This window comes from Rutidosis leptorrhynchoides, chromosome 6 (assembly GCF_046630445.1).
Source record: "Rutidosis leptorrhynchoides isolate AG116_Rl617_1_P2 chromosome 6, CSIRO_AGI_Rlap_v1, whole genome shotgun sequence".
NCBI classification, from domain to species: Eukaryota; Viridiplantae; Streptophyta; class Magnoliopsida; order Asterales; family Asteraceae; genus Rutidosis; species Rutidosis leptorrhynchoides.
In genome coordinates, this window is record NC_092338.1 from 185,424,823 (window position 1) to 185,444,186 (window position 19,364).

The window sequence follows — 19,364 nt, forward strand, 5'->3', positions numbered from 1 at the left end:
AGGCCAAGAACATCATTAATAGAAGCTGGGCGTTGGATGAGCTTTTTAGCCAATTTTGCAATGTATAAGACGTGGTCATCAGTTTACAATAGCATGTAAATAATGTGTTTATCAAATAATGATATGTATTGAAATTGAAATAAGTGATTAAAAGGTATGTAGCGAAAGTTTCGTATTGGTTGTTGATGTTATCCAAATTAATAGTCTGGTACAACACTAAAATGTGCCAAGGGTGAACAAACTTTCATTATATTCTTTATTAATTATGTTAGAATAAATATATATTATTACTGTGATTGTTTGATATTTCTAAGGGAGATTTGTTAGCTGATTTCCCGTATCAAAGTTGCGTAATTTGGGTGCGTTTCGAGGCAGTTGGGAACTACGGTAGAATTGGCTAGCAAGGAGCCCACACATCCAACAATGATCATAATCAGAAGTTAAGAGAAAAGGGACAGTGCAAATGGGGATATTAACTGGGATCGAGGTTGACATGCTGGTAACGCATCATCAACATGTAGGATACAAAGTGAATGGCCACAACCAATGAAAACACTCAGGAAAAAGCCTTAAAAAAGGGAAAGCACAATCTATATTATTATTATTAAATAGCGTAGCTATAAACGCTGAACAGGAAAATGACAAAACATGCCTAACAGCACCCGAAACTCCAAAACATCACACTATAGGTGGTTTTATTTATTTATATACATAGGTGCTTGTAGTTGGCGTGGCACAAAGGCTGGTGTAGTTACTCGGTTCCAGGGCTTGGTGTGGCATCCTCAGAGTCGGAGCTTTCAACAACAAACCTAAAGAAAGAGGAAAATAGTGAGTGGGAAAATTAGTTGGTATATGTATATATATGTATATGTATATGTGTATATGTATATGTATATGTATATGTATATGTATATGTATATGTATATGTATATGTATATGTATATGTATATGTATATGTATATGTATATGTATATGTATATGTATATGTATATGTATATGTATATGTAAATGTATATGTATATGTATATGTATATGTATATGTACATAAATATGTGCATATGTATATGGATACATGGGGGAGGGGTAAGAAAACGACACGTGCAGAGATATGTAGAGAGTAGGGTGAACATTACTTGTGACGGTTTGGGCGGTCTGATTCCTTGGCGGGAGTAGTGACGTCCAATTCCCATTTTTTCCTCGCGGGTGTAGAGACAGATGGGTCGACGGTTGGAGGCTGGGCTTTATTGCATGTGACAGGAAGCACACTCGCATTGGGGGTGGAATTCAACACGCGTAGGCAGTTAAAGCTTTCATGCGAGTCGTGCTCGTAGTGTGTTCCTGCTTTCAAGAGAAGAGTTTGCGTTGTGTTGATGAGGTTCGCTATCGGTTTAGGTAAGACGTGGCTGGGGGAGTCCTGACCAAAAGAGAAAATGGGAATACATGAGAAAGCAATGCAAATGGTTTATGTAAACCTAGAGGGTACACTTGTTGTGCATGTTTAAACTGAAATTAGAGTATCAAATTAAGAAAACAGAGGGTAAGTTAGGAAATAACCTCATCAAGCTCTGCCACCAGAGATTTAGCAGTTGTTTTCACCAACTTTTCTGCCGTTTCGTCAAACAAAATGACAACAGCCTCTCCTGTCCCGTCCATCACTTCGAGCTGGATTTTGAACCTGGTGGAAAGAGTAACAACGCGGAGGTCAGTTTTGTGCATGGGGCGAACATGTGGTGTAAAAGTAACAGGTCCTATTGTAGTTTGTGGGCAGTTAATTACTTTGCATTTGGGTACAGCACATCCTTGGCACATGACTCGCACCAATAGTGGCCATCCTGCCTTGTAATACCTTTCTTAGCTTGGCAAATGTTGTAACTCACGTAATACCAACCATTCTTGGTGCGGACATTCTCTACATGGACAGTGCACTTGAAGATCTCAACCTGAGTGCAATAGTGGGGTTAAAATTTTACTTTCTGCAACAATTAGGGATTTGTGTTCTTCAAGGTTCACGATGATACCTTTGTAGTTGATGATCCGAAACCTTTTCCTTTGCGAGAAGACCTGAGCAAATCAGCAAGGGTTCCTTCGGTCTGTGCCGAAGCGGGGATCTCTATTGCACAATACTCGAGGTTACCGCATAAGTCCTTACCAGTGGTGAACATTTGATACTTGCAAATTAGTATAAACGTAGTGAATGACCCATATATGTAAAATGTGTAAATAGTTGTAGTGCAAACTGAAGTTTGTTAATGAATTTGGCCAGGGTGGGAATTGTAGGGTCTTTCACAACCAAAGTGGACGATGTACTGGAGACAGTCAGTGTGCCTGAAAAAATTGTGGGTGACAAAATGGGCATTAGTAACAAAGTGTCTGCAAATAAGCTGGACTGCTGCCGTTGCATACCTAGGTAATTATACTTCTCGATCACCGATGATAGAATAATGCATCGAGGATCTGGATGGAAAGATTTCTTCTAGACGAAATAACGGTCGAGTTTTCCCCATAAGGTAACTTGTATCTTACGCCCACTGTTTCATACATGTAACGCGGGTGTCAGTAAAAAAAATTACTATATAGTTACTGAAGCATAAATAAGTGTAGGTTGCATAATGTGCCGAGTAACGTCAAATTCACCACATGCAAACACAATTCATATAATGCTGAGTAATCTAAAAATGTGGAAAAAACCAAGTATCCAGAATCAACCTGTCAATTCTTTGAGTTGATAAATGAATGATAAGGTCCAATGAAACACATGGAAAGACAATTCATATAGGGATGTGCAAGTTAGGAAAAAACTAACTATCGAGAGTTAACCTATCAATTCTATCAATTGATAAATGAATAATAAGGTCCAAGGTACGACATATAAAGAAAAAACATATACAATTCAGCCTAATTTTAAAAAGGCAGTTCAACATATTATACATGATAACAAACACACAGTAGCCTATTATACACGATAACGAATACCATATATATATATATAGGGGCAGGTTCAAACGAGAACCATTAAAAAGGTGAGAACTGCGAGAACTAATTAATTTAATAGTTTTTATGCGTTTAAATGCAACAAATTATATGCAAATGTTAATTAATGCACATATCATTAACAAACATATGTTCATTAGCTCAAATTACATGTTAAATTGTTAATTATATGAAACTGTTCACATATTCGGAAACAAATATGCACATGTGAACGAGAAACTATATATTTAATTATATAGGTAAAATATAAGTGTTTTTCAACTATTTTATGTTCATTCATAATCTTCATCAAAGTTTATGTGTGATTCAATCAAGTTACATGTGAAAATCTTTATAAATTAAGAGGTTCTCGCAGTTCTCGCCATTTTAATGGTTCTCGTCTGAACTTTTGGCTATATATATATATATATATATATATATATATATATATATATATATATATATATATATATATATATATATATATATATATAAGGTACTGCAAACGAATGGATTAGTAGGTATCACCTATCATCAGCCAAATCGAAATCCAGGGTAGTAGCACCCGACTTCTGGTCAACGGGAGAACCAACATTCACAGCGTACCCGACCACATCTAAAAAGCAAACAATAAGCACGATGTATAGGAATGTGTGTATTTGCAATTCACATTTATATATGGGCAATATAAATGGATATGAAAACATACCAACTAAATATTTTCCATTCGTAGGGGTCAGAGCTTCAAATGTGACACAATTGAATGGATGGCGGATGAAACCAGTAGTGTCATTAGTGGGCTATTTTCGCAGGCGCGTAGAACCTTGTAATTGAATCATAACCTGGTTGTCATTGAGCAGACAATAGTCTGGTTTGTTTGGAACAACATCAAAATCAGATAGGAAATAAACATCACACTCTTTTAACCTATGAATAAAACAGTGAACGATATTATTCTTCGCTGCAATTTGTATTACATTCCCCTATGACCGTTCATAAAAAACAAATTAGTTACTATGCTGGAGAAACACAAACAACATAAAGACACATCTATATACAAAACGGGTTAGAGAAAACACCAGAGAAAGAGAAAGACAGACACATACATATATACATATATTATTTCACATGAAAGTATTCGTACCTTCTCATCTGAAGCTATAAAGTCTGTGGTCAAATACTTGACGTATGCGGTGTAGTGACCCGAACTTTTCCATGTTTATATATATTAATTGAGATTGATATTTACATGATTAAATGTTTCCAACATGTTAAGCAATCAAACTTGTTAAGACTTGATTAATTGAAATATGTTTCATATAGACAATTGACCACCCAAGTTGACCGGTGATTCACGAACGTTAAAACTTGTAAAAACTATATGATCACATATATATGGATATATATATATATATATATATATATATATAGTTAACATGATACTATGATAAGTAAACATATCATTAAGTATATTAACAATGAACTACATATGTAAAAACAAGACTACTAACTTAATGATTTTTAAACGAGACATATATGTAACGATTATCGTTGTAAAGACATTTAATGTATATATATCATATTAAGAGATATTCATACATGATAATATCATGATAATATAATAATTTAAAATCTCATTTGATATTATAAACATTGGGTTAACAACATTTAACAAGATCGTTAACCTAAAGGTTTCAAAACAACACTTACATGTAACGACTAACGATGACTTAACGACTCAGTTAAAATGTATATACATGTAGTGTTTTAATATGTATTTATACACTTTTGAAAGACTTCAATAAACTTATCAAAATACTTCTACTTAACAAAAATGCTTACAATTACATCCTCGTTCAGTTTCATCAACAATTCTACTCGTATGCACCCGTATTCGTACTCGTACAATACACAGCTTTTAGATGTATGTACTATTGGTATATACACTCCAATTATCAGCTCTTAGCAGCCCATGTGAGTCACCTAGCACATGTGGGAACCATCATTTGGCAACTAGCATGAAATATCTCATAAAATTACAAAAATATGAGTAATCATTCATGACTTATTTACATGAAAACAAAATTACATATCCTTTATATCTAATCCATACACCAACGACCAAAAACACCTACAAACACTTTCATTATTCAATTTTCTTCATCTAATTGATCTCTCTCAAGTTCTATCTTCAAGTTCTAAGTGTTCTTCATATATTCTACAAGTTCTAGTTACATAAAATCAAGAATACTTTCAAGTTTGCTAGCTCACTTCCAATCTTGTAAGGTGATCATCCAACCTCAAGAAATCTTTATTTCGTACAGTAGGTTATCATTCTAATACAAGGTAATAATCATATTCAAACTTTGGTTCAATTTCTATAACTATAACAATCTTATTTCAAGTGATGATCTTACTTGAACTTGTTTTCGTGTCATGATTCTGCTTCAAGAACTTCGAGCCATCCAAGGATCCGTTGAAGCTAGATCCATTTTTCTCTTTTCCAGTAGGTTTATCCAAGGAACTTAAGGTAGTAATGATGTTCATAACATCATTCGATTCTCACATATAAAGCTATCTTATTCGAAGGTTTAAACTTGTAATCACTAGAACATAGTTTAGTTAATTCTAAACTTGTTCGCAAACAAAAGTTAATCCTTCTAACTTGACTTTTAAAATCAACTAAACACATGTTCTATATCTATATGATATGCTAACTTAATGATTTAAAACCTGGAAACACGAAAAACACCGTAAAACCGGATTTACGCCGTCGTAGTAACACCGCGGGCTGTTTTGGGTTAGTTAATTAAAAACTATGATAAACTTTGATTTAAAAGTTGTTATTCTGAGAAAATGATTTTTATTATGAACATGAAACTATATCCAAAAATTATGGTTAAACTTAAAGTGAAAGTATGTTTTCTAAAATGGTCATCTAGACGTCGTTCTTTCGACTGAAATGACTACCTTTACAAAAACGACTTGTAACTTATTTTTCTGACAATAAACCTATACTTTTTATGTTTAGATTCATAAAATAGAGTTCAATATGAAACCATAGCAATTTGATTCACTCAAAACGGATTTAAAATGAAGAAGTTATGGGTAAAACAAGATTGGATAATTTTTCTCATTTTAGCTACGTGAAAATTGGTAACAAATCTATTCCAACCATAACTTAATCAACTTGTATTGTATATTATGTAATCTTGAGATACCATAGACACGTATACCATGTTTCGACCTATCATGTCGACACATCTATATATATTTCGGAACAACCATAGATACTCTATATGTGAATGTTGGAGTTAGCTATACAGGGTTGAGGTTGATTCCAAAATATATATAGTTTGAGTTGTGATCAATACTGAGATACGTATACACTGGGTCGTGGATTGATTCAAGATAATATTTATCGATTTATTTCTGTACATCTAACTATGGACAACTAGTTGTAGGTTACTAACGAAGACAGCTGACTTAATAAACTTAAAACATCAAAATATATTAAAAGTGTTGTAAATATATTTTGAACATACTTTGATATATATGTATATATGTTATAGGTTCGTGAATCAACCAGTGGCCAAGTCTTACTTCCCGACGAAGTAAAAATCTGTGAAAGTGAGTTATAGTCCCACTTTTAAAATCTAATATTTTTGGGATGAGAATACATGCAGGTTTTATAAATGATTTACAAAATAGACACAAGTACGTGAAACTACATTCTATGGTTAAATTATCGAAATCGAATATGCCCCTTTTTATTAAGTCTGTTAATCTAAGAATTAGGGAACAGACACCCTAATTGACGCGAATCCTAAAGATAGATCTATTCGGCCTAACAAACCCCATCCAAAGTACCGGATGCTTTAGTACTTCGAAATTTATATCATATCCGAAGGGTGTCCCGGAATGATGGGGATATTCTTATATATGCATCTTGTTAATGTCGGTTACCAGGTGTTCACCATATGAATGATTTTTATCTCTATGTTTGGGATGTGTATTGAAATATGAAATCTTGTGGTCTATTATTATGATTTGATATATATATGTTAAACCTATAACTCACCAACATTTTTGTTGACGTTTTAAGCATGTTTATTCTCAGGTGATTATTAAGAGCTTCTGCTATCGCATACTTAAATAAGGACGAGATTTGGAGTCCATGCTTGTACGATATTGTGTAAAAACTGCATTCAAGAAACTTATTTTGTTGTAACATATTTGTATTGTAAACCATTATGTAATGGTCGTGTGTAAACAGGATATTTTAGATTATCATTATTTGATAATCTACGTAAAGCTTTTTAAACTTTATTGATGAAATAAAGGTTATGGTTTGTTTTAAAATGAATGCAGTCTTTGAAAAACGTCTCATATAGAGGTCAAAACCTCGCAACGAAATCAATTAACATGGAACATTTTTAATCAATAAGAACGGGACATTTCAGTTGGTATCCGAGCGTTGGTCTTAGAGAACCAGAATTTTGCATTAGTGTGTCTTATCGAGTTTTTTTAGGATGCATTAGTGAGTCAAAATGGTTGCTTAACAAATTTTGTTGGAAACTATATATTTTTAACATGTGAATATTATGTGATATATTAATCTCTTAACGCGTTTGATATTATGTGATAGATGTCTACCTCTAGAACAAGTCCCATTGACTCACCTAATAATAATGAAGAGTCAAATGTAAATTGGAATGATTCGTGGACTGATTCACAAGTTCCCGAAGAGGAACCGGAAGAAGAGTCGGAACCGGAAGAAGAATCGGAACCGGAAGAAGAATCGGAACCGGATGAAGAAATAGAACTGGTGGGGGAAATAATAAAATGGTTAAGTAAAAGAAAATCCTCAACCAACCGACCAAGGTTAATTATGGTCAATGATGTTTTCGCCAAGGAAGCAAAATATTGGGAGGATTACCAATTCTCCGATGAATCGGATTCCGACGAGAATTCCGATGATGTTATAGAAATTACCCCAACTGAATTTAAAAAGGCAAAAGAAAATAATAAGGGAAAGGGCATAAAAATAGAGAAATCTAATTCCAACCCCGATGAACTTTATATGTATCGTCAACCCCCAAAGTCCTTAAGTTGTAACAATGACCCGGGAACCTCTAAACCACCAGGTTTTTCTAAACCAATGTGGAAAACGACGGCTCGTATTAGGGGAACATCATATATCCCTAGAAACTTGGCAAAACGAACCAAAACCGAAGAAGAAGAAACATGCGAGTCGGAATAAGATAGTTGTATTCGTGTGGTGTAATATATATAATATAGTGTGCTTATGCTTTATGATATATGTAAAAATTGCTTATATTAATAAGTATTTTTTTTATGAATCTAACTCTTGTCTATTTTACAGTATAAAAACACAAAATGGATAGACAACCCAATATTTTAAGAGACCTACCCGGAGACATGATTGATGAAATCTTGTCTAGAGTCGGTCAAAATTCTTCGGCACAACTATTTAAGGTGAGATCAGTTTGTAAGACATTCGAAGAACGTTCCAAGAATGCCTTGGTTTATAAAAGGCTTTCGTTCGAAAGATGGGGGATATCACATTGGGAAATCCATAAGTTACGATGTGTTTACTTTGACTCATATATTGCGGGGAACCCAAATGCTATTTTACGCAATGGGTTAAGAAATTATTTTGACTCAATATATCCGAATATTGGACTTCGTGATTTAGAAAAAGCGGCTAACATGCAACATAAAGAAGCATGTTATGCTTACGGATTAGTAATGTTCGCTTCTCACCAAAGTGAGAACAAGAACATCGGGCTACAACTATTAAACAAAACGTTCCCACAAGTGACGGAGTGGGTAATTGTGGTAAGAAATGAGGTTTTTAGATTGTTACGGGACTGTTGGACATTACGTAACCCTCGTCCCTTTGACGACGTTACCACACGCTGTCTTATCAACGGCCATAACGGTTATGTTCCACAAGACCAAGGATGGGAAGTAATCCTAGTAAAACCAGAATGCATGACTTGTTTCTGGATGTATGAATTACGTGTCTTTATTTCCTTTGCTGAACGACTTGTGTACTAGCTAGAATTATCTTCACAACCATCTTGTATCAAATTTATTGTGTGCTATATTTCATGCTATATGTAAAATAAGAGGTATTGTAAGTTTGTAAAATATTGTGTAAAAGTTTGAACGCGAAATATTATTATAATCAGTTTTTCATATAGAATTGTAGTAGTTTAATTGTATATTAGCTACTAAGTATGAACTTAACGGGTAGGTACTACCCGAATTTAAACTTATAAAACGCTAATATGAAGAAAAAGCTTTTATAAATGAGTTCATATTATGCTACGAAATACTATTAACTACTCTTAATATTCTGTATGATTAACTTGTTCCATTTGACTATTTTGAAGGAAATGGCACCGACTACTCGACACACCGTGAATATGAATGAAGAGGAATTCCGTACTTTTCTAGCTTCAAACATAGCCACAGTACAGGCTGCGCTACATACCAACAATAACCTTGGATCTAGCAGTACAGGATATCGTGTAGGATGCACCTACAAAGAATTCACTGCCTGCAAACCTTTGGAATTTGATGGAACCGAAGGACCGATCGGATTGAAATGGTGGACTGAGAAGGTCGAATCGGTGTTTGCCATAAGTAAGTGTACTGAAGAGGACAAAGTGAATTACGGTACACATACCTTCACAGGTTCTGCGTTAACATGGTGGAATACCTATCTAGAGCAAGTGGGACAAGACGATGCGTACGCACTACCGTGGTCAGCATTCAAGCACTTGATGAACGAGAAGTACCGTCCCAGAACCGAGGTCAATAAGCTCAAGACAGAACTTAGAGGGTTACGAACCCAAGGATTTGATATTACCACGTACGAAAGACGATTCACAGAATTGTGCCTATTATGTCCGGGAGCATTCGAAGATGAGGAAGAGAAGATCGACGCGTTTGTGAAAGGATTACCGGAAAGAATCCAAGAAGATATAAGTTCACACGAGCCCGCCTCCATACAACAGGCATGTAGAATGGCTCACAAACTAGTGAACCAGATTGAAGAAAGAATTAAAGAACAGACTGCTGAAGAGGCCAATGTGAAGCAAGTCAAAAGAAAGTGGGAGGAAAACGGTGATAAGAATCACCAATACAACAACAACAGCAATTACAACAATAATCGCAACAATTATCCCAACAATCGCAACATCAATCGCAACTACAACAAACGGCCCAACAACAACAACAACAACAACAACAACAATAACAACAACAGCAACTACAACAATCATCCCAACAACAATAATAACCGCAACAACAACAACAATCAGAAGCAGCTATGCCAAAGGTGTGAAAAGTATTACTCGGGGTTCTGCACCAAATTTTGCAACAAGTGTAAAAGAAATGGTCATAGCGCGGCGAAGTGTGAGTTCTACGGACCAGGGGTTAATAGAACGAAAGGAACAAATGGTGTCGGAACGAGTAATGGCGGAGCAAGTAGTGTCGGAGCAAGTTATGCCAATGTAGTTTGTTATAAATGTGGAAAACCGGGCCACATTATTAGAAATTACCCGAACCAGGAGAACACGAATGGACAAGGCCGCGGAAGAGTTTTCAATATTAATGCGGCAGAGGCACAGGAAGACCCGGAGCTTGTTACGGGTACGTTTCTTATTGACAATAAATCTGCTTACGTTTTATTTGATTCGGGTGCGGATAGAAGCTATATGAGTAGAGATTTTTGTGCTAAATTAAGTTGTCCATTGACGCCTTTGGATAGTAAATTTTTACTCGAATTAGCAAATGGTAAATTAATTTCAGCAGATAATATATGTCGGAATCGAGAAATTAAACTGGTTAGCGAAACATTTAAGATTGATTTGATACCAGTAGAGTTAGGGAGTTTTGATGTGATAATCGGTATGGACTGGTTGAAAGAAGTGAAAGCAGAGATCGTTTGTTACAAAAATTCAATTCGCATTATACGAGAAAAAGGAAAACCCTTAATGGTGTACGGAGAAAAGGGCAACACGAAGCTACATCTTATTAGTAATTTGAAGGCACAAAAACTAATAAGAAAAGGTTGCTATGCTATTCTAGCACACGTCGAGAAAGTACAAACTGAAGAAAAGAGCATCAATGATGTTCCCATTGCAAAAGAATTTCCCGATGTATTTCAGAAAGAATTACCGGGATTACCCCCACATCGATCCGTTGAATTTCAAATAGATCTTGTACCAGGAGCTGCACCAATAGCTCGTGCTCCTTACAGACTCGCACCCAGCGAGATGAAAGAACTGCAAAGCCAATTACAAGAACTTTTAGAGCGTGGTTTCATTCGACCAAGCACATCACCGTGGGGAGCTCCTATTTTGTTTGTCAAGAAGAAAGATGGTACATTCAGATTGTGTATCGACTACCGAGAGTTGAACAAACTTACCATCAAGAACAGCTACCCGCTACCGAGAATCTACGACTTATTTGATCAACTACAAGGCTCGTCTGTTTATTCAAAGATTGACTTACGTTCCGGGTATCATCAAATGCGGGTGAAAGAAGATGATATTCCAAAGACTGCTTTCAGAACACGTTACGGTTATTACGAGTTTATGGTCATGCCGTTTGGTTTAACTAATGCACCAGCTGTGTTCATGGACCTTATGAACCGAGTGTGTGGACCATACCTTGACAAGTTTGTCATTGTTTTCATTGATGACATACTTATTTACTCAAAGAATGACCAAGAACACGGTGAACATTTGAGAAAGGTGTTAGAAGTATTGAGGAAGGAAAAATTGCACGCTAAGTTTTCAAAGTGTGCATTTTGGTTGGAAGAAGTTCAGTTCCTCGGTCACATAGTGAACAAAGAAGGTATTAAGGTGGATCCGGCAAAGATAGAAACTGTTGAAAAGTGGGAAACCCCGAAAACTCCGAAACACATACGCCAGTTTTTAGGACTAGCTGGTTACTACAGAAGGTTCATCCAAGACTTTTCCAGAATAGCAAAACTCTTGACTGCATTAATGCATAAAGGGAAGAAATTTGAATGGAATGATGAACAAGAGAAAGCGTTTCAGTTATTGAAGAAAAAGCTAACTACGGCACCAATATTGTCATTGCCTGAAGGGAATGATGATTTTGTGATTTATTGTGACGCATCAAAGCAAGGTCTCGGTTGTGTATTAATGCAACGAATGAAGGTGATTGCTTATGCGTCTAGACAATTGAAGATTCACGAACAAAATTATATGACTCATGATTTGGAATTAGGCGCGGTTGTTTTTGCATTAAAGACTTGGAGACACTACTTATATGGGGTCAAAAGTATTATATATACCGACCACAAAAGTCTTCAGCACATATTTAATCAGAAACAACTGAATATGAGGCAGCGTAGGTGGATTGAATTATTGAATGATTACGACTTTGAGATTCGTTACCACCCGAGGAAGGCAAATGTGGTAGCCGATGCCTTGAGCAGGAAGGACAGAGAACCCATTCGAGTAAAATCTATGAATATAATGATTCATAATAACCTTACTACTCAAATAAAGGAGGCGCAACAAGGAGTTTTAAAAGAGGGAAATTTAAAGGATGAAATACCCAAAGGATCGGAAAAGCATCTTAATATTCGGGAAGATGGAACCTGGTATAGAGCTGAAAGGACTTGGGTACCAAAATTTGGAGATATGAGAGAAATGGTACTTAGAGAAGCTCATAAAACCAGATACTCAATACATCCTGGAACGGGGAAGATGTACAAGGATCTCAAGAAACATTTTTGGTGGCTGGGTATGAAAGCCGATGTTGCTAAATACGTAGGAGAATGTTTGACGTGATCTAAGGTCAAAGCTGAGCATCAGAAACCATCAGGTCTACTTCAACAACCCGAAATCCCGAAATGGAAATGGGAAAACATTACCATGGATTTCATCACTAAATTGCCAAGGACTGCAAGTGGTTTTGATACTATTTGGGTAATAGTTGATCGTCTCACCAAATCAGCACACTTCCTGCCAATAAGAGAAGATGACAAGATGGAGAAGTTAGCACGAATGTATTTGAAGGAAGTCGTCTCCAGACATGGAATACCAATCTCTATTATCTCTGATAGGGATGGCAGATTTATTTCAAGATTCTGGCAGACATTACAGCAAGCATTAGGAACTCGTCTAGACATGAGTACTGCCTATCATCCACAAACTGATGGGCAGAGCGAAAGGACGATACAAACGCTTGAAGACATGCTACGAGCATGTGTTATTGATTTCAGAAACAGGTGGGATCGACATCTACCGTTAGCAGAATTTTCCTACAACAACAGCTACCATTCAAGCATTGAGATGGCGCCGTTTGAAGCACTTTATGGTAGAAAGTGCAGGTCTCCGATTTGTTGGAGTGAAGTGGGGGATAGACATATTACGGGTTCGGAGATTATACAAGAAACTACCAGAAGATCATCTAAATTCAACAACGGTTGAAAACCGCCCAAAGTCGACAAAAGAGCTACGCTGACATTAAAAGAAAAGATATAGAATTTGAAATTGGAGAGATGGTCATGCTTAAAGTTGCACCTTGGAAAGGCGTTGTTCGATTTGGTAAACGAGGGAAATTAAATCCAAGGTATATTGGACCATTCAAGATTATTGATCGTGTCGGACCAGTAGCTTACCGACTTGAGTTACCTCAACAACTCGCGGCTGTACATAACACTTTCCACGTCTCGAATTTGAAGAAATGTTTTGCTAAAGAAGATCTCACTATTCCGTTAGATGAAATCCAAATCAACGAAAAACTTCAATTCATCGAAGAACCCGTCGAAATAATGGATCGTGAGGTTAAAAGACTTAAGCAAAACAAGATACCAATTGTTAAGGTTCGATGGAATGCTCTTAGAGGACCCGAGTTCACCTGGGAGCGTGAAGATCAGATGAAGAAGAAATACCCGCATCTATTTCCAGAAGATTCGTCAACACCTTCAACAGCTTAAAATTTCGATACGAAATTTATTTAACGAGTAGGTACTGTAGTGACCCGAACTTTTCCATGTTTATATATATTAATTGAGATTGATATTTACATGATTAAATGTTTCCAACATGTTAAGCAATCAAACTTGTTAAGACTTGATTAATTGAAATATGTTTCATATAGACAATTGACCACCCAAGTTGACCGGTGATTCACGAATGTTAAAACTTGTAAAAACTATATGATGACATATATATGAATATATATATATATATATATATATATATATATATATATATATATATATATATATATATATATATATATAGTTAACATGATACTATGATAAGTAAACATATCATTAAGTATATTAACAATGAACTACATATGTAAAAACAAGACTACTAACTTAATGATTTTTAAACGAGACATATATGTAACGATTATCGTTGTAAAGACATTTAATGTATATATATCATATTAAGAGATATTCATACATGATAATATCATGATAATATAATAATTTAAAATCTCATTTGATATTATAAACATTGGGTTAACAACATTTAACAAGATCGTTAACCTAAAGGTTTCAAAACAACACTTACATGTAACGACTAACGATGACTTAACGACTCAGTTAAAATGTATATACATATAGTGTTTTAATATGTATTTATACACTTTTGAAAGACTTCAATACACTTATCAAAATACTTCTACTTAACAAAAATGCTTACAATTACATCCTCGTTCAGTTTCATCAACAATTCTACTCGTATGCACCCGTATTCGTACTCGTACAATACACAGCTTTTAGATGTATGTACTATTGGTATATACACTCCAATGATCATCTCTTAGCTGCCCATGTGAGTCACCTAACATATGTGAGAACCATCATTTGGCAACTAGCATGAAATATCTCATAAAATTACAAAAATATGAGTAATCATTCATGACTTATTTACATGAAAACAAAATTACATATCCTTTATATCTAATCCATATACCAAAGACCAAAAACACCTACAAACACTTTCATTCTTCAATTTTCTTCGTCTAATTGATCTCTCTCAAGTTCTATCTTCAAGTTCTAAGTGTTCTTCATAAATTCTACAAGTTCTAGTTACATAAAATCAAGAATACTTTCAAGTTTGCTAGCTCACTTCCAATCTTGTAAGGTGATCATCCAACCTCAAGAAATCTTTGTTTCTTACAGTAGGTTATCATTCTAATACAAGGTAATAATCATATTCAAACTTTGGTTCAATTTCTATAACTATAACAATCTTATTTCAAGTGATGATCTTACTTGAACTTGTTTTCGTGTCATGATTCTGCTTCAAGAACTTCGAGCCATCCAAGGATCTGTTGAAGCTAGATCCATTTTTCACTTTTCCAGGAGGTTTATCCAAGGAACTTAAGGTAGTAATGATGTTCATAACATCATTCGATTCATACATATAAAGCTATCTTATTCGAAGGTTTAAACTTGTAATCACTAGAACATAGTTTAGTTAATTCTAAACTTGTTCGCAAACAAAAGTTAATCCTTCTAACTTGACTTTTAAAATCAACTAAACACATGTTCTATATCTATATGATATGCTAACTTAATGATTTAAAACCTGGAAACACGAAAAACACCGTAAAACCGAATTTACGCCGTCGTAGTAACACCGCGGGCTGTTTTGGGTTAGTTAATTAAAAACTATGATAAACTTTGATTTAAAAGTTGTTATTCTGAGAAAATGATTTTTATTATGAACATGAAACTATATCCAAAAATTATGGTTAAACTCAAAGTGGAAGTATGTTTTCTAAAATGGTCATCTAGACGTCGTTATTTCGACTGAAATGACTACCTTTACAAAAAATGACTTGTAACTTATTTTTCCGACAATAAACCTATACTTTTTTTGTTTAGATTCATAAAACAGAGTTCAATATGAAACCATAGCAATTTGATTCACTCAAAACGGATTTAAAATGAAGAAGTTATGGGTAAAACAAGACTGGATAATTTTTCTAATTTTAGCTACGTTAAAATTGGTAACAAATCTATTCCAACCATAACTTAATCAGCTTGTATTGTATATTAAGTAATCTTGAGATACCATAGACACGTATACAATGTTTCGACCTATCATGTCGACACATCTATATATATTTCGGAATAACCATAGACACTCTATATGTGAATGTTGGAGTTAGCTATACAGGGTTGAGGTTGATTCCAAAATATATATAGTTTGAGTTGTGATCAATACTGAGATACGTATACACTGGGTCGTGGATTGATTCAAGATAATATTTATCGATTTATTTCTGTACATCTAACTGTGGACAACTAGTTGTAGGTTATTAACGAGGACAGCTGACTTAATAAACTTAAAACATCAAAATATATTAAAAGTGTTATAAATATATTTTGAACATACTTTGATATATATGTATATATTGTTATAGGTTCGTGAATCAACCAGTGGCCAAGTCTTACTTCCCGACGAAGTAAAAATCTGTGAAAGTGAGTTATAGTCCCACTTTTAAAATCTAATATTTTTGGGATGAGAATACATGCAGGTTTTATAAATGATTTACAAAATAGACACAAGTACGTGAAACTACATTCTATGGTTGAATTATCGAAATCGAATATGCCCCTTTTTATTAAGTCTGGTAATCTAAGAATTAGGGAACAGACACCCTAATTGACGTGAATCCTAAAGATAGATCTATTGGGCCTAACAAACTCCATCCAAAGTACCGGATGCTTTAGTACTTCGAAATTTATATCATATCCGAAGTGTGTCCCGGAATGATGGGGATATTCTTATATATGCATCTTGTTAGTGTTGGTTACCAGGTGTTCACCATATGAATGATTTTTATCTCTATGTATGGGATGTGTATTGAAATATGAAATCTTGTGGTCTATTATTATGATTTGATATATATAGGTTAAACCTATAACTCACCAACATTTTTGTTGACGTTTTAAGCATGTTTATTCTCAGGTGATTATTAAGAGCTTCCGCTGTCGCATACTTAAATAAGGACGAGATTTGGAGTCCATGCTTGTATGATATTGTGTAAAAACTGCATTCAAGAAACTTATTTTGTTGTAACATATTTGTATTGTAAACCATTATGTAATGGTCGTGTGTAAACAGGATATTTTAGATTATCATTATTTGATAATCTACGTAAAGCTTTTTAAAACTTTATTGATGAAATAAAGGTTATGGTTTGTTTTAAAATGAATGCAGTCTTTGAAAAACGTCTCATATAGAGGTCAAAACCTCGCAACGAAATCAATTAATATGGAACGTTTTTAATCAATAAGAACGGGACATTTCAGTTGGTATCCGAGCGTTGGTCTTAGAGAACCAGAATTTTGCATTAGTGTGTTTTATCGAGTTTGTTAGGATGCATTAGTAAGTCTGGACTTCGACCGTGTTTACTTGAAAAATGATTGCTTAACAAATTTTGTTGGAAACTATATATTTTTAACATGTGAATATTATGTGATATATTAATCTCTTAACGCGTTTGATATTATGTGATAGATGTATACCTCTAGAACAAGTCCCATTGACTCACCTAATAATAATGAAGAGTCAAATGTAAATTGGAATGATTCGTAGACTGATTCACAAGTTCCCGAAGAGGAACCGGAAGAAGAGTCGGAACCGGAAGAAGAATCGGAACCGGATGAAGAAATAGAACCGGTGGGGGAAATAATAAAACGGTTAAGTAAAAGAAAATCCTCAACCAACCGACCAAGGTTAATTATGGTCAATGGTGTTTCCGCGAAGGAAGCAAAATATTGGGAGGATTACCAATTCTCCGATGAATCGGATTCCGACGAGAATTCCGATGATGTTATAGAAATTACCCCAACTGAATTTAAAAAGGCAAAAGAAAATAATAAGGGAAAGGGCATAAAAATAGAGAAATCTAATTCCAACCCCGATGAACTTTATATGTATCGTCAACCTCCGAAGTCCTTAAGTTGTAACAATGACCCGGGAACCTCTAAACCACCAGGTTTTTCTAAACCAATGTGGAAAACGACGGCTCGTATTAGGGGAACATCATATATCCCTAGAAACTTGGCAAAACGAACCAAAACCGAAGAAGAAGAAACAAGCGATTCGGAATAAGATAGTTGTATTCGTGTGGTGTAATATATGTAATATTGTGTGCTTATGCTTTATGATATATGTAAAAATTGCTTGTATTAATAAGTATTTTTTTATGAATCTAACTCTTGTCTATTTTACAGTATAAAAACACAAAATGGATAGACAACCCAATATTTTAAGAGACTTACCCGGAGACATGATTGATGAAATCTTGTCTAGAGTCGGTCAAAATTCTTCGGCACAACTATTTACGGCGAAATCAGTTTGTAAGACATTCGAAGAACGTTCCAAGAATGTCTTGGTTTATAAGAGACTTTCGTTTGAAAGATGGGGGATATCACATTGGGAAACCCATAAGTTACGATGTGTTTACTTTGACGCATATATTGCGGGGAACCCAAATGCTATTTTACGCAATGGGTTAAGAAATTATTTTGACTCAATATATCCGAATATTGGACTTCGTGATTTAGAAAAAGCGGCTAACATGCAACATAAAGAAGCATGTTATGCTTACGGATTAGTAATGTTCGCTTCTCACCAAAGTGAGAACAAGAACATCGGGCTACAACTATTAAACAAAACGTTCCCACAAGTGACGGAGTCGGTAATTGGGGTAAGAAATGAGGTTTTTAGATTGTTACGGGACTGTTGGACATTACGTAACCCTCGTCCCTTTGACGACGTTACAACACGCTGTCTTATCAACGGCCATAACGGTTATGTTCCACAAGACCAAGGATGGGAAGTAATCCTAGTAAAACCAGAATGCATGACTTGTTTCTGGACGTATGAATTACGTGTCTTTATTGCCTTTGCTGAACGACTTGTGTACTAGCTAGAATTATCTTCACAACCATCTTGTATCAAATTTATTGTGTGCTATATTTCATGCTATATGTAAAATAAGCGGTATTGTAAGTTTGTAAAATATTGTGTAAAAGTTTGAACGCGAAATATTATTATAATCAGTTTTTTATATAGAATTGTAGTAGTTGAATTGTATATTAGCTACTAAGTATGAACTTAACGGGTAGGTACTACCCGAATTTAAACTTATAAAACACTAATATGAAGAAAAAGCTTTTATAAATGAGTTCATATTATGCTACGAAATACTATTAACTACTCTTAATATTCTGTATGATTAACTTGTTCCATTTGACTATTTTGAAGGAAATGGCACCGACTACTCGACACACCGTGAATATGAATGAAGAGGAATTCCGTACTTTTCTAGCTTCAAAC

General features: G+C 34.8%; 1 protein-coding gene across 1 annotated transcript in view; it reads left to right on the forward strand.

Moving 5' to 3' along the window:
* The first annotated feature begins 2,249 nt into the window (after positions 1 to 2,249).
* LOC139854302 (protein NUCLEAR FUSION DEFECTIVE 4-like) overlaps positions 2,250 to 19,364 on the forward strand; it is a 120,530-nt gene continuing 103,415 nt past the window's right edge. The window contains exon 1 of the mRNA XM_071843614.1: positions 2,250 to 2,358. Within this exon, the coding sequence (XP_071699715.1) occupies positions 2,250 to 2,358 (109 nt within the window). The remainder of the gene's footprint in view (positions 2,359 to 19,364) is intronic.